Source organism: Patella vulgata, chromosome 6 (genome assembly GCF_932274485.2).
Source record: "Patella vulgata chromosome 6, xgPatVulg1.2, whole genome shotgun sequence".
In the NCBI taxonomy this organism is placed as follows: Eukaryota; Metazoa; Mollusca; class Gastropoda; family Patellidae; genus Patella; species Patella vulgata.
In genome coordinates, this window is record NC_065884.2 from 27,178,647 (window position 1) to 27,196,728 (window position 18,082).

The 18,082-nt window shown below is 34.3% G+C and overlaps 1 protein-coding gene across 2 annotated transcripts in view; it reads left to right on the forward strand.

Moving 5' to 3' along the window:
* The window catches only part of LOC126823443 (DNA damage-regulated autophagy modulator protein 1), a 34,199-nt gene extending 16,420 nt beyond the window's left edge, over positions 1-17,779 (forward strand). Inside the window, exons 3-9 of one of the 2 annotated variants that reach the window (XM_050552299.2) lie at positions 4,129-4,182; positions 9,745-9,812; positions 10,883-11,031; positions 15,527-15,704; positions 15,887-15,945; positions 16,225-16,383; positions 16,910-17,779. In XM_050552299.2, coding sequence (XP_050408256.2) covers positions 4,129-4,182; positions 9,745-9,812; positions 10,883-11,031; positions 15,527-15,704; positions 15,887-15,945; positions 16,225-16,383; positions 16,910-17,026 — 784 coding nt within the window. In that variant the 3' untranslated portion in view covers positions 17,027-17,779. Of the gene's footprint in view, positions 1-4,128; positions 4,183-9,729; positions 9,813-10,882; positions 11,032-15,526; positions 15,705-15,886; positions 15,946-16,224; positions 16,384-16,909 lie in introns of both variants that reach the window. The other variant, XM_050552298.2, reaches the window with a different exon arrangement.
* Positions 17,780-18,082: the final 303 nt, after the last annotated feature.

Consider the following 18,082-nt stretch of genomic DNA (forward strand, 5'->3'; position numbering starts at 1 on the left):
GAAAATGAAGGATGTCATTTCTGAAGATCCCAGATATAATTTTACGATCTTAATATATCATATTATTCATTACACCCTTCTTGTAATATGCCGATTCATTAAATTTCATCAATACACAAACCAAAATTCTTGTATGTAGGCTATATATTTTGTTTTTTAAGCTTAGAACATATATTTAATAAGAATAAGTAACCCTATTCAAACTATGCACACGCGAGTAAATCTAAATGATAACTAATGTAGTCTAGACTATAATATAGCATTCATTGATAATAGAAACATAAATTATATTATATCCTTATCATGCATTTGGTATATTAGTGAATGGCAGCATGGTTTAAGGTGTTCAGAGCAGAATTACAAATGTGACCATTTGATGAGATTTCAATTCAATGAAACTTCTAAATTAAGTAGAAAATATACCCAAATTTCTTTTGCAAAATGCCAACCTGATCAATTTCCTTTTTGTACGCCCACATTGAAATGTGGTCGTATATTGTCGTCGCCCCGTCCGTCCGGCGTCCACAATTGCTTGTGGACGCTCTAGAGACTAAAGTTAATATCCGATTGACTTTAAATTTATACACAGTGTTTAAGGCCATGAGACGATTTCCGATAATTACTGCCAGAGTTATGGCCCTTGATCTCTTCAAAAAATCTTGTGGGTGCTCTAGAGGCTGAAGATAATATCCGATTGTTTGAGGCCATGAGACGAAGAATCCTATTGATTTTCAACGATTTCTGATAATTACTGCCAAAGTTATGGCCCTTGATAACTTTGAAAAATCTTGTGACTGTCTAGAGGCTAAAGTTATCATCCGATTGACTTCAGATTGATACACAGAGTTTAAGGTCTTGAGACGAACAAGTATATTGATTTTCATTGAACAGCTAAATCCATGATATTAAATGTTTCGTATACTAAACGTTAGCATGGGGCAGAACTTTATAAAAACCAAACAAATTCTAATGATTTTCTGATAATTACTTAATGAGTTGTTACTCTTAATCGGATTTTAGTGTATTATAAATGATTCATTACCGAAAAAAGTAAAAATATGCGATAACTCTTATTGACTGCACGGACGATTTAGCTGCTGTGGGCGTGTGTTTCGTTGCCTGGAAACCTATCTTTAAATTATAAATCAAGAGATATTTCTTCGAAGCAGTGGATTTATTTATTTGCTTGAATAAATGAACTATTTTTGATGGATTCCTGTCACGTTCCAACTTGCCACATACTTAAAACAGACGCTTGTTAATTGTATATTGTATGGTTCAACTATCATTCCATCAGTAGACTGGATATGACATGACATACAGACCGTAATTTTATCACGATCCCAAGGGTTCTTTAAATCGAGAGCATCTGCTTAACAATCTGTAGACGGTTGACCACTGGTCAAGCAGTGTAAACAATCTAACCGCTTGATGCAATTGAAGTGTTTGATTTAGATTGAGTGTCCACTTGCCCATCTATATTATAGCAATCATGTGTTATAGAAACTGATAACCATCTCTGAAGAGTAGAGCACTTAAACAACGATACTGACCAAATTTTATCAAGTAAATAGGCATACCACACTTGCCTAGAATTCTCCGATAGCCCTAATCAGTGAATTGAACCAATTATGACTCGGCTAGTGCTTTCGAATTCGATAATGCAGTCCTGCTCACAAGTCCCAAAAGTTACCCCTTTTCAGATTTAGAAACGATATCTACTGCTGTCACCAGTATGACGTACAGTAGGTCATTGTGAACACCAGGTTGTAATTAAAAATTGTGGATATGTTTTTCCCATTAATTATTAATTACAATTGGTGATAGTTAAATAAAAGATACAAAAAATAGTTTATTTCCGTTCAGTATCTTCAACTACATGACCAACTGAAAATTTATCAACATTCGGCGTCCGTAGTATGGACTATACAAACAGGGTATTGTCGAAACAAGCCAGCGCCATCTACAATCATACAAGCACCGGGATTATCTACATTTTAATTATTTCAATTTTTTCCCAATTAATAGTTAAAATAATTAATTTGAGTATATTTTAGGATTGACTATTCCGTTAAAAACTTCACATTGTTCGAAAAATGCGAATGACCATCAGCGGCGTTAAGATGCGTAGTTTCGCCTGCAATTATATCTAAACTTTTGGACTAGTCGTGAATAACGGCGCAATCTGTGTTGATACCCCACATATAAACATGTAGACATTATCTAGTATTATAAGGAATCAGACGAAAAGATATATCTGGCAGTACCATGTCTATTTCTAGACTTTTAGACAAGTGCTGAATTCTTTTAACCCAAAGCTTATCTTGGTTCCTGTAATTGAACAAAACGTGGTACCACAGATTACCAAATAACACAACACTAGTCATTATTGTAGTAGACAGTTTATTTAGATAAGGCGCATTCTTTTATACTTCTTTCGTTTGAAGATAATAGCTAGATTGACTACTGTTCTTCACAGATTAGTAAATGACATCCGTTTCAGACAGTTTTCAAAGATAAGTCTTTGTTTTTAAAGCGATAATCGTTTCCGTCATAATTTATACATTTTTTTTTACAGGGACTTTCCAATTACTACTCTCCTAGTTTGACCTTAATTGAATTTTTCATGAGTTCACTTGCCTTTCAAAAGTGTTTTACAATAAAAGTAATATAATTGCAGATGGCAAAGTAATAGGTTCATTAAGACATCAGGCCGTGTTATAAAGCATCTTCCCCCGATGTATATGGTTAGAAGCGGAGCAAAGCTCCGAAAACTGTATATTTTTGCAGTATAAGTTCAGTCGATTAGTTTAAATGTACAAATTAATCACCACAAGTCAATATCCTTGGTGATTCCCCGTTTAGTCAGTGCACAAAGAAAACATTCAATATTCCATACTGTCTACTTGAGTACTTCAGGTTTATTTCCTCTGTATATATGATATGCTTCTATATGGATACCAAACGACTAAATTGACATGCTGCTCATACATACACTCAAGACTTTAAACCTTCGTAAAAATATGATATGGGTTTTGAATAGACCACCCATACCTATACTTAAAAAACCCCCAAAACTACATGTCTATAGATATCGATCATTGCTTTCTTGAATAATTTTGAACGATTAAAATTCTAAACTATGCATCGGTGGACGGTTTTGATGGATGATATAATGTAAAATTTATACTGGTAGACTTCCATGGGGGGAATCAAATGTGTAATATGCAGGGCCGGGTTAAGTTTGCATGGGGCCGCCCCTGGTTGAATATGTCACTGGGACTCTTGCATCAACAGTGAAAAGAGGGAGTGTTATGTAACTATCTGTTTATTGTCCGCCACACTCACACAATTGCTATTTGTATGTCAGTATGATGGATAGATTTATTTGGAACAAATTTGGTGGCTCCCTTTAATACTGCTCTGGTAATATGTGTTATGAAATGATAAATTCTCAGCCAAATTTCTCTTATCCTTTTACAAATAAATAATTGAAAAGACTTTTTATCATCTTTAAATGTAACTTTACTGATTATATTTTAAATGTATATATTGATGACAGACGTAGTATATTAAATCATATATCTGAAGAGAAATCGCTAGAAAACTCGTCATTGCTTCGAAAAGTGATAAATCATAGTTTTCAGCAAAAATCGCCATTATTAATGTCACGCGGATTTTAAAATTCGCAGTAACAAAATTGTGTTTAAATATTTTCAATTGATTATTTAAGAATTCAGACATTACACAGACATTACTTTTCACGCATTTCCAGTTTCCGAAGATCCTGAAATGGTGCCACCCTTTTACCAATGGAACGTGATGGTGACATTAGTAATAAGCTGCCATTCTGTAGAAGCAAGTACAGTTTAAAATTGTAAAAAAAGGTTGCTGAACTTAGACCCCCCCCCCACACACACCTTCTTTTATCCTGACGTAAATAACATTTCAATCATGAGCCATGTTACCTGAGCTGTGACTTCAGGTGTACATGTAGTACTATAATATGTTGACGTTTCATCCATCATGACTAGTGTAGGGGGTATGGTGGGTAATAGAGAAATGATGCTTCTCTGTTAATATACTAGTGATAAATAATACCTGTTTGTGTTTTATCTGTATTTATAGATATGCTGTATCTGTGAGTCAAGGTCATGTGGAACCAGATTTTCCTTACATCAGGTAAGATATCTTAATATCATAACTAACATTAAATTATTACATATGTAGAAAATGTCAAATCAGCCGATTTAAATCATATGCACTCATGTTTGCTGGAATATCACTGTCTAGCAAAATGTACTCATCTTTACAAGAATATATGGACACCATTACAGAAACAAGTTGTATCCCGTTGTTATTGAATAGCATATACAAAATTATATAGAAGTGGCACTGTTAGTCATAAAGGCCACAGACTGCCTTGGTTTTACTGAATGCCATATTTTAATGTTACCTAAGTTGATTAATATCAGACGCCGTAACCATATGTCTTGTAAACTGATTTGGCGAATAGAATGTTCCTGATCGAAAATAATGATCCGGATGGGGTTTAATGTCGTCAATGCAACATTTTGGTTGGTTTGAGACTATCAATTTAATGGTTTAAAACGATGAAATTGGAAGCTAGAATTTTGTCCAGTCACCGATGTTTCCATCTACATGAAAGGCTTCTAATACATGCACGCTAATGTGTAGACTGGTTGACCTCTGTTTTTCGTACTTCCCGAACGACTAGACACTGCAAAGTGAGAACTGGGTTTAAAAAAACCCGATGGTTCTTCTCGACACAAGCCGGGTTCCCATCCCTCAGCATTACTGTTGAGTACAAAACGATCCTTCTCGATTTATTCCAGTTCCATTCCCACTGACGTGGTCACGTTCGGCAAGTAAGGTGTCATTAGTTGCCAGGATTGTTAGATTTAAATATCAACACTGTGTTGACGACCTGTTATTCATCATGCCTTTTCCTACCAGAGCTAATCGGCTAAAGAAAATAATAAAAAAAATCCCAGCCAATGGAAAGCAGTAGTACACCGCAGTTAAAATTTCTTCAAAAATATGTCCTTGAAAATCAGATTTAATGGTTACTAAACATGCTTCCAACAGGGTTACTATATTTTTTATGCACCGAAAGTGTAGAATTTCCACACTGAAAATAAACGACCATGTACAAGTACACGAACATAATATAATCACAAAATCTTAATGGCTTAACCTAAAACTGACAAATTTCACTTATTTATGTATTTGGCATGATAATTGGCCAGAAATAAAACAACATATAAACTTAGAGATACCCCCATTACATAACTTAATAATTTACACTTGTAAAAACAGATATTATACCTGATTTTATTCTACTTATGTTATAGGACCATTTCCATAATGCTGTAAATGTTTTTGCCAGCTTTCCAATAACAAGGATAAAACAGGGTAGAGATATAATCACCCAGAAAGACAGAGGAGGGGTGGGGGATTATTAAAACTAAACAGAGATTTCAGTCTGCTAAAGATCCCTAAGCGCAAGTGAATTGAAATAAAATTGAACCATATGTTAATCTCCAAATGACTTAGTTTGTGTCGAGTAGACGTTAAACTCTCTCTCTCTCTCTCCTGAATACCATAAGCATTAAGCCCTAAAACCGTATTCATAATTTTAACATTCACACATGCCCTTTTAACATTGCTATTAAATTACCCCACAGGAAATAAAACGGCTTCAGTAAAATTGAGCTTGTGGCATCAAGAGTTCTCAAAGAAACCGGAACCGACAGCAAAACATGGAATTATTAACTTAGAACATATGTCAATGTTCTGTTTGTTATTAATAATTTATTCTTATTTTCCAACATCCACCGATTTAGCTTATTTCTTGATATGATATTGGAATGTTAAGTTGATTTGCATCACTAGACGTACGCTTTGTAGAGATATATAAAGGTTGTAGACACATTAGGGACTAGGAATTAAGTATTTAATATCAAATACTAGTATTAAGAGAGAGAGAGAGAGGGGGGGAGAGAGAGATGGGGTTTAACGTCCATTCGACATAAACTAGGTCATTTTGGGACTAACATATGGTTCAATTTTATTTCAATAATTCACTTGCGCGTAGGGGTCTTTAGCAGTGGGAGGAAACCGGGGGACCCGGAGAAAACCCACGAGGTTGGACAGGCGACCCCACTCCTTATCACGTGCAACCCGGGAATCGATACCACGTCAGTTGACTCAATGACAGACCTTATGATACAGCGCGCACGTGCTTACCATTCGGCCATCCAACCCCCACTAATATTAAAGATACATTATGGGAGATTTTTATAGAGAGTTGGCCATTCTTGCTATAACAGTTCAAAAGTAGATGATGAAAGAAGTCAAATTACTTTATTCTGAACATAGTTATCATCGTTGTAATATTTGCCTAGAAATGGTAGCGAATTGTATCTTCACCTTCGCTGATCGTTTGATTGACAGGCGTTAACTCCACCTACATATCTCGATTATCAAGTAAAGTTTTCAATGGCATACCGAAACGCTTTACAGCGGGCTCGCTAAGTACACTCTATCATTTAGCCTCGATCTAACTGACGTATTTTCATCAGGTTACCCCTTATTTGATTTAATCAATTAGTGAAATCCTATTTAAATCCGAGCTGTAGCCGAGCCATCCGTGGGTCTACAGAGTTGATTTTGGTCTTGTTGTTTAAATAAAGATCTAATTTATAATTAGACTTAGCTCTTGCATAATGCCTGTTTAAGAGCTGATGTTGAAGGGCCCAATATAAATGTAATATGAATCGTGTAGAATATTTGTAGCGCAAGTCCTACATTAACACTACGATCTGTAAGGTAAATATTTGAGGCATACATTTAACTTTAAAACAAAGTTAGAGACACCTTTGTCATATCTATATGATCGTATTGATTCATACTATTTGTTCATTGGAATCAAATATCATAATTTTATACGAATAATGAATATCACTTACTTCAAACAAATATTTGTTTTAGAGTCTAAAAATGCAGTTTTTGCCAGAATGACATAACTTTCGGTGATAATGAAAATGTTAAATTAGTTTTACGAAATCATAAATGGGATTAGGCATCACAGGGTGAAAATGTTATGAAAATCGAATAATAACTGACATTTTTATGGACCAAAAACCTTGAAAAGCGACTTGTAGAAAATCGTTTATTTCTAACCAACTGAACAAGTTAGAAACCTTTCGTGATATCTATATGACTGCATTGTTTCATTTTGTTTGCTGATTGGAAGCGAATATCTTAATTATAAACAAATTACAAATACGACTCAAGTTAAATAAAATATTTGTTTTGAAGGCTAAAAATACAGTTTTTTCCCAAATGACGCCAGTAAAAATGGGAAATTGGTTCCGCCAAGAAAAAGTGGCATTAGACATCACATGGTGAAAAACAAAATCGAAAATCGGATTATAATTATAAGTGTCTCGTGCAAAATTGCCTATTTCTCGGCAACTGCTAACTAATTTTGACATACATTGTCTTCGTATGGATTAATGCTACAGGTTTATGAAAGTTGTAAATAAATAAATTAAAATATGAAAAGCCTGAATGCATGGTAAATAGCCCATTTTAACACCCTTTTTCACCTTTAAATCAAAATGGCGCAAATGCAAAACCGAAATTAAAAAAAACTTGTGTTTCTTGTAGGAGCATTCATCTTGATGTGTTAGATTTGTAAAAAAAAATCAATAGTTGCTTTTGAAAAGACCTTTCGACATGTCAAAATAGAAGTTTTGGGGAAAATTACGTCACTTACGGTGCTGACAGAAAACATTATCGGTATAAAAAAGTTGAGAATGTGCACGACGGAGCATATGAGCTTTTCTTTTATACAAATCGGGCAATAAATGAAATGAAAATGTGAAAAATCTTGCAAATGAAGATGTTAGAAACACGTTTTTGATATCTATATGATCGTATTGATTGATTCTATTTGCCCGCTAGAATCAAATATCAAAATTTTATACGAAAAATGAATATCGCTCACTTCAAAAAAATATTTGTTTTGGAGGTTAAAAATACACATTTTTCCAAATGACATTACTTCCGGTGATAATGAAAATGCTGAATGGTAAAGAATTTATGAAAATCGAATAATAATTGACACTTTTATGTCCGCAAAACCTTGAAAAGCGACTAATAGAAAAGCCATTTTGTGATATCTATATGACCGCATTTGTTCATTCTATTTGTTGATTGGAATCAAATAGCTTGATTATAAACAAAAAAGAAATACTACTCAGTTGAATAAAATATTTGTTTTGAAGGCTAAAAATACAGTTTTTATCCAAATGGCGCCACTTCCGGTGACAGTGAAAATGTTAAATTGATTTGTCGCACGTGACATTAGGCATCAAATGGTGACCCTTTTATGAAAGTTCAATAATAATTGTCTATTTTACAGGCAAAATAACATGATAAGCGACTCATGCAAAATTGTCTATTTCTCAACAACTACTCATATTATTACAGACTATGAATTTGCACAATGTGGCATATGATTGGGCGATAACTACTTAAACTAGAACCCATGAAATGAATTAGCCAATAGCGGACATGAAAAATTATCGAGAAAAAAAAAATGTTCACATTTTTGCTCAAATCAGATGACTCTTTAATCCTGGCTAAAATGCCATAAAAAATATTCATTAATGAAAAAGTTTTTCGTAAAGATTTCAAAATTTGGCGCCTAATATCTCCGAAGATTCTTCGAAAATCAAAAATGTCAAAATGTATCAAATATTAAAATCCGTCGATTATTGTTAATATTACGGCATTAGTTTCATTATGTAATTTCACACAATGTAATAACATTTCAACCGAATATGGGCGGAAAATCCCATATCTCCTAAAACACCCTACTCCAGACAATGACATGATTAAATGGACAATTTCAAACATCATAAAGTGTTGATAAAATACTTAAGTGTATGACCAGACTATTAAGGAAGGGTAAGCGAACTTAATTTAGTTACAAGATTAGCCCTTGATTGTATTCTATTTTTTTATATAACTCAGCTGCTATGTTAGAACAGGTGAGAGGATGGATGTCATCTAAATAAAGAAATTTCTTATCTTGTCATTACTCACTGTGGGCGCCAAATTTAGATAAATATCAGCTCGTTTACCTAACAATATCATACCCACAGTATGCATTAACTGTTGAGTAAATTTTATATATGAAAACACAAATTTAATAAGAAATATTAGGGGTATAAGGTGTTCCAGAAAGACTGTGCATATATTGCGTCTTTCACTACACAAGTCATCACTTATTTAACTGACTGGACATAAATTTCAAGAGCCGAAGGCTACTGTGTAAAACATATCATTACCGTTGCTGATCATCAATCCTTCGTCAAATACTACGTGATTAAAACTTCTAAATCCCACCACGTCTACCCGCGATTACAGCGTTTGATGGGAAAACCTCTGGAAGTTATTACTTACGGATTGTATTAAACATATGACACAACCCAACTGTCCATCAATTAAAAACCTTTACAGGTCTATACAAACTCCAAAGAATGCACACATATTTTTTTGTTTAGATTTAAAATATTTCGCTAGATACCAGAATGAATATGTTTTATCTAGGATTAAGTATTAGTTGAAATTAGTAACAATAATACCATCGATCTAAATAGTAATGACAGTGTCTAACTACGTGAATTTATTTAGATCTTGCTTTTCCAGTTATACAGCCATCAAAGTACCAGAAAGATGTATATTTGCCCAGCTGATAAACATTGGAGCAACACTTTGTAAGTATTAATAAACTTATTTTAATTTACCAAGTATAAAATAAGAATGAATATATCTAAGAATTGATGTAGAACAAGGATTTTTTGGGTAGTCAAAATCAGAATGGCGTACAGCTTACAAATACTCTTTATTATAGGGCTAATTAAGAAAAACTATATCATAGTTGTTATGACATATTAATTGACATCTTCTTTGAAGAATAGTCATCGGTTATTTAAATATTTGGCAAATAGCTGCCAGTATTTCTCGTTTATTTTTAAGTGGTATTTTAAATCTTTTTAAAAAGCTTGTATTTTTCTCTAATTACTGTCAAAATCTATGGGTGGTTTTCTGTGATTAAATGTTATGTTTAAAACATGTTTGTAGTTTTAGTAATGTATGTTGTTATCTAGATGTTTTAAACAGTTGGGAGTCATATAAATCTCTCGACACCTGCTTTAAAACATTAATTTCGTATACTCTATACTACTTCTAAAATCCAGGTCAAAACTCTTGACACATTTCAGATTAACAAAACCGTTATAACGCTTGTCTTCATATACGTTGGTTCGTTCGCTAACCAGGAGATTTGGAGTTCAATCCCGAGAGGCCTTGATCTCGGGCTCATTCCCGGTGTTGGCTTGATCTCGAGTTTAATCCCGGTGTTGACTTGAGAGAAATTGAAATAAGAGTAGGCCGTAACGCCGCTACCCGGAAAAAATGCCCATCATAGTATACCCATAGCGTATGCCCATGTCAGTGCAGAAACGTAGGACCTTAAAACTCATTTCATTTCTCTTCATACAGAGCAGTTAATCTGCATGTATTTAACTACTTATATTAAAGGAACTATCACAAAATAGACGATCCATATTTATTCCATATTTACTGAAATACTAGGAAGTAATAATTCTATTATCATGAGTCCATTATTGATAGCCTAGTCGAAAGTTGCGGTTTCTTCAATTATAATATTACTGCAGTTATCTCCTCCGTGTGTTTTCAATCTTGTAACATTTTACCATCAAGCGTTATTAACCATTAGAGACGGGAGACTCCATATTTTATCATCTAAAATATTTTATTTCAGTGGCATTTAATGTTTATATTCGGTATTTAACCATGAAGGCAATGTTAATAGCAGCAAAACGACCACCATGTGATCGCAAGTACAATGTAGCTACGTTGATTATGGGATTTCTATCAGCTCTTGGTCTCAGTATGGTGGCTAATTTCCAGGTTCGTGGGCTTACACGTTTCTTGTTTGTTTGTATTATATTTATTGTGAGTAACAACGATATTTAAAAAATCGACCCATGTGCGATGGCAAGCTATTTCTTACATTCGGTAGTTATGGAGACTATCGTTTTCAATGGATGTTTCAGGTATTCTTGTAATGTTCTAAAAGGTGCGCTGTTGATCATAATATCCTAGTCTACGTAGCTTGAACTGACAAGGAGTTGTGTCGTTCCCCAAAGAGTCTTGTACCAAAGCGGATTATTGAAATGAATATACCATATGTTAGACTGTGTTTCTACTTTTGTACTTTTAAATAAAACAAGTCTTTGATAAAGTCTTGTAACACCGCCCTCGCGCTTGTCCACACGAAACGGATTTATCAAAGAATCTCATTATGGACGACCGTTGTATATAACAATTTACACGAACGCTGCTTTGATATACGAGCAGAAAGAATTTTTGTCGTATCTTTACACTATTATTTACAATATGATCCCCGCCCTAACATTGTTTTATATTATCTAAAGTTAATTATACTCGAGGTATACTGTAATATATCAGTTGCTTAAAGCAAAACTTTTTATCAGTTTGTGGTTTTATAAAAAGACAGATATGAGCTTATAATAAAACCTCTCACACAAACCATTTGAGAGAAAATCCTCCAGATTTCTGAAATATCAAGAATATTTATAGAATCAGATTAAAATATTTAACTTCATATCAGATAATTTGGTGTTAGAAAACGGAGCAACAAAACATAATGGAATACATTCTAATTCTAAAAGATGTATAGAGTTACTTTAAAATCTACATTTTATGATATTTACCTTAATGTAAGTATGGAACAAAGCCACGTTTGTTCTTTGTCAGCTAACCCATTGACCCAATACTAGATTACTGAACTATTTTCTTTGGACACATGGGACTTTCTTTTTTCCTCGTCTGGCAAGTACATGTGCATATCATATCAAACACTGAACAAACGGCCGCCCAGGTTAACGTCATATTAGGCCATCGTCGTTAGCTATTATTTATGTTCTAGAACCTATCTAAGTGACATTTGGACAATAAATATCAAATGAAGCTCTAAGATATAGATAGAGAATCTCCTACCAGTAACAAAAAACGAGGCTCTGCCGAGTTTTTTTTACTTTATCAACGAGTGTTGATATTTTTTGATATAAAAAAAGACGAGTAGTAGATTTTATTTATCACCCAATCCCTTCTTACATGCACAAATAGATAAATATAATTCTTTGCTGTAGATTTCACTTTTACTGAACATTACGGCGTAGTGATACATCATTTTTTGACAGCAATTCAACCATTGCAAAGTCCTTTATATTGACCCAGTGTTTCCATCAAGGTCAATTGACTAAGAATAGTTCATTTTTAATTTAATAAAGTTATTTTTAATAAGAAATGAACTGTTCTTTGAAAATAAAAAAAGTAGTTCCTTTTCAACTGACCAATCAAATTCATGTAAAGCGATATCTCCTTGTAGATTATGAAATATATCACACAAGCGATATCTACTGTAGAATGTATTATTGGGTGATAAAAGCTAATATTGATATTGTCCTGTGAGATCCGGAAACAGCTTTGTGTTTCATTTGTCAAAAATAAAGTGTAATCCAAGATAACCATTTTTAGAATGAAATGTGATGTATATTGTCGCCATGTACCCACTGATAAATTACCTTTAGAGGCTAAAGTGATCATCCGATTGACATGGAATTTATACACAATGTGTATGCCATTGAGACAAAGAACTTTATTGATTTTCAACAATTTCCGATAATTACTCACCCTTGATCAATTTGTAAAATCTTGTGGACGAGTGCGTTTTAAAAGTGCTAAATCGCTATTTTTTGGCACCTAGAAATGGACACAAATGGGTCGCAACGCATATAATACCGTAACAAGAATGTATATAAACTGATTTACATTCAATCGTTTCTGTTGTACTCTTAGTTCTAATCAGTTATGGGTGATATTGAGTTAAAGACTTGCCTCCTTTAAATGCACCCGTTAACTACAAATAATAAATATGCGACGACTATATTGGACTGCTTGGGGGACTTAGCTGCAGTGGGTGTATATTTTGTTGTCTGGCAACCTATCTTTGTTATTAATGATAATTTCGTTGCCTCAGGTAATAATACTTTTAATATTAACACTTAAAGTAACACCTCTTTAATAAAACGATACACAGTGGGTAATAAAACAAAACTGGCGAAATATCGTACTTCAGATCAAGATGGCGTATGTCAATATTTATGTTAAACTCTGTCAACGGTTATTTACATTATGTGTTTATGGTTCAATTACCAATAGAAGATATCTAATTGTTAACCCATTTATTTATTGGGATAAATGAACACATAAAAAGTCGTTCGCAACTAAACAATTTTCTCGAAACTCTAATGAGTCTGTTTTAACGGAAACAATCTTGGAACTATACCCCCCTCCACCGCCCCACCTTCTCCTTTCCCTTCCCGTCCCCAAGCCGCTCTCTATATCTCTCTCCCTCTCACTTGTCTCACTCTCTCCCATTTTGGTTTATCTCTTACCATTGGTGCAGAACGGAGGGTCTGGCAAGGAGAAGTGTCTAGTCGCTTCAATGGGTTGAAAAATCGAGGTCCCGTGTACAAATTGTCGTGCACGTAAAATAACCCTTGATAGTTGCAGTTTGAAATAAGAGTAGGCAATAGCACTAATGTCCGGGAAAATGTTTGTTTATAGCACATTGCACATATGCCCGGGTGGTACAGAAAAGTAGGACGTTGAAACACAATTTTATTTTTCTCCCTCTCTGTGAAATCTTCCCACACAACGCACAGTGGTGAGTTGTTGACGATGATGAGTATTACTAATCACACACCTGTATCTCTGCTACATATCTGGTACATGTATCTGATCTATATCAAGGATTAACACACATACATGTGCACATGGCTATTGTCTCGTTAGGGCGGGCCTCAGCACCTGTTAAAGATCAGCAATTGTTTACCTGTAACCCAGATAAGGAAAATGATGTTTATTTTATAATAGATTGATGTAGAATATGCAGTTATTAACAGCTGCACGCGCATGTTTTATACCTATACTTAACCAAGTGCTAGAACGCCATGTGTGCCAGGAGCATCTGTAATTTCATAGTCAATATCTATCTAGATTACAGACCAAGACATATGTCTACACCATTTTTAGAATGTGAACCCCTGCTAGAATGCAAGTCATGCCAATGTGAAACATCCTATCTTCAATTATTTTTATTAGTTATTGGTCAGAATTATTGACCATAACATTGGAGCTATGCTAGATTAAGTCGACCAAAGTTTTAGGCTCATAAGTAATTTAGAAAATGTATCCTACACGTGTTCCCGTCTTCATTAGCTCAATAGGACGTTAAATCCCATTTCATTTCCAACATGTGTTTATTTGTTAGACATGTTATCTGTTTATAGTTACATATTGAGACATATACATGTACTTCAATGTGTAAACCATCACACGTGGTTTTTTAGATACTTAAAGATACTTTCCAAGAAAAGTATTTATCGGGTGTTTATTTCCAATAAAAGTATTTATCGGGTGTTTATTTCCAATAAAAGTATGTCAATTTTGGTATATATGGAAAGTAGAAACATCCAATCTTACTAGAAAAATACTGGATTCCATGAAAAACACCCATGGAGTGCACACAGGGCAAAATGTGAGGGTTTCCCTAACCGGCAACCCGACGATTAATGATGTCCGCTCGAGTAACGTCAAAGGTAGCACGCGAAGAATGCCGTATCTCCCAGCGCTAGTGAGCGTTTGGTGTATTTTCATAAACTTGGTGGCGCAACAGTTTCTGAGTTAAAAACCACGGAAAAAAAACTGGGCAGTGGATAATCCGAGAATTTAATGGGCTTCGATATTTGTAATAAATAGTTAGCGATTAAAGACAACATCGTCTTGTATATGTAATGAATCCTCCCCCGGCTTCGCACCCTTGCTAGGTACCGAGAGAGGTAAGTCACGTGACAGAGACAAAACCTTTTTTGGCAGATTTTTTAAAGCAGGGGTATTCCTTGACTTTTACAATGCTTTGAGACGGATTTGAAGCAAAATTATGATAAATTAATTGGTTTGAATTTGTTTTTAGTCTTAATATATCATCAAATCACCCCCAGTTTGTACGCGGAAATGTATCTTTAATAGATTTTACCAGTGTTACATATGAAGTACCCAAAACATATTTTAGTTTTTTGAACACACCAAACGAAAAGTGGTATCAATGTTCTGAACAGTCCCTGGATCGTATACGGTACATGCCGCGAGGTGGCACATTGAATTTCCTGTCTGATCTCCCCAGGACGGTATAGCAGGGCAAGGAAAATCGTCTTGTTGGTGCCCATCCGTGCAATTAGTGCCCCCTCTTTCAATTTACGGAACGTTACATTCTTTGGTTAGAAAATATTGTCAAAATGTATTTTCTTTATTTCAGACTGTTGATATCAAAGCTGCTCACTATGTTGGTGCCGGTCTCGCCTTTGTACTTGGTACTGTTTACTGTTGGATCCAGTCTTCATTATCATGGAAATTACGCCATGCTTTAAAGAATAGTTATGTGGCCGTGTGGCAGTTTGTGAATAGTGCCTTTCTTACCGCATTCCTAATAACATGTATCCTTAATTTTGAAAAAGAAAATATTGAAATTTCAATAGCTCCGCCCAATGACTTTGAACTATTTAAAATTGAAATGTTTCTACCTTATGGTAATTTACATAATGATGTAAATTGAATCATTAAATAAAATGATACTTTCAGTTTACATAATAATATTATTATCCTTAATGATTTAAAGTTATCATATCTAAAGCTATTTATAAACTAAGCGAGTTAAATGGTCTCGGAACAAAATGGGTAAGTCGGTGAACATGATTATGCTCGTTGTAATATCAACAATGATTTAATGATTTAAACAGTCACAATTAACCCCTTATTTTTCTACTACATATGGTCATATTGTTGTACAGGTTGAAAGTTCGGAGATGCACCTTTAATGACGTTTAGAATTGAAATCGCCCAATTTGCACTATCCACAAGTCATCAAATATCCCATAGATTATCTTCCTTAGGGCATCTATCTTTGTTTCTTAAATTGTGTTTACACGTATAAAAATTGTTTTTATTTTTCTTCAGGATACGTTACGAATTCCCTACCTGATCTCTACAGCAACAGAATGGTTAACAGCAGGCGCCATTGTCACATTTGTCCTGACCTTTATACCGGACTTTAAGAAATCTGTTTTAATTGGCCCAGTAGTTGAATTGCCGCTAGAAATAATTACAACGATAAACGTAAGCATGGTTTGTTTACCTTTACCTAAACGGAAATAAACAAAATCTCATAAGACAAAACAACGGACTAGACATAGTAAGCAGTAAACAACAAGCACATATCGTATCAATTGAAGGGATCTGTGACCCGGCCGTGAGCGTCCACTGCACTGTATAGGCCCGGGCTTGTAGTGATAATTGCTTCACTCAAAATGAAAAGCAACTAACAGTAAGCGAAACAATCCAAACAAAAAGGGAATATTATCCAAACGCTCCAACATTCTTATGTGAGTCATGATCGGCTATGTGGTCGGAAAATAAATTTCTTGAGGATGCGAAGGGAATAATTCTATGGATAGCGAGGTCTAGATTTTAGCAGCAGTTGTTGTTGAACAGCCTTTAAATTTGATTTGCTTACGAATATCGCTTCAGTGAACTGGCCCTTTTCATCACCCGTGGCTGAACTTGAACACGGTAAATTAGGACCTCGCCATTTGATTTCGTATCTACACGTTCATCTATAACTAATTGTTTTCATATTTTTCAGGAGTGCCCATCTATAAATGGATATAACCCTAGTCCTAGCTCCAGTGTAAATACCGAATTATTACCCAGTAAAATAGACAATAATGGTTTCATGTGTAAACGAGAGCCTATCCTTTGATTTTCTCCACCAGATATAATTATGTTTGTGGAACATTAAACCAGCGATTGTGCTTGTACACGCAAACAATGAAAATCGTCATGGGTACGTTGTTTGACGATGTGAGGCGAGGCGATGTTTCATGTGTAGATCCGGTACCTTGGCTTGAAATGGGACATACCTTGTTATGTAAAAATACAAGGATTCTTCAGCTGGAGGCGACGAGCGTGTTATTTATATCATTGAAATCCCGCTAAAGCCGGATTAACATATTTTGATTAACAACAACGGGTATTTTTGACCAGGCTACCATAATAATCTTTCATTCATTTCTCTTAAAGACGTTTAACAATGAAGTATAAATTGAAATGAGTGGTCAGAGGTCCTTGCTTAAGTTCTTTTGCCACTAATAGTCTCATACAAAGTTCCATGTAACTAATTAATTTCAAACTGAAAAAATATCCCTACTTAGTTTCCTGTGGGTTATTTGTATTGCAAGCAACTTTCTATAGAATGCCCCAGGTCAGCACAAGCACGATTAACGGGCGATAACTCCACTAGTATTATTAAACATAGTTTCAGACAGAAAATAAAAGAAATACCTGTGATTACGGTTACTCGACCGATCCCTAAACTTGGCGTGATTTTCAAGAATCCTACTCTGTAATTAAGCTATAAATGCAAGACAATATAGATGAAACAAATTCCACGAAAATGAAATAGTAAAAAATTAAAATTATTAATAAATAAGGTGATAAAAAGCTAAAAATAAAAGATAATCCGACCGACCTACCGACTCTATTTTTGGAGCCAAGTAACTGTAAACACATGTATTTTTTCTTTGCCTAATGCATCCTAACACAATGAATCCAAAGTTGTCTACAGAGAGACGGTGTTTTAGAGAGTTAGTTTTTTAAAAAAGATATTTAAAGATAAAAATAAAATATAAAATGGTGCTATTTGAATTTGTACATATTTTTTTTTATAGAATTCTCAAAGAATACGCCCACATGTTTTCTTTTTTTTTGATCCGAATTAAAAACCAATGACAACACAATTATGTAACAGATTTAGATT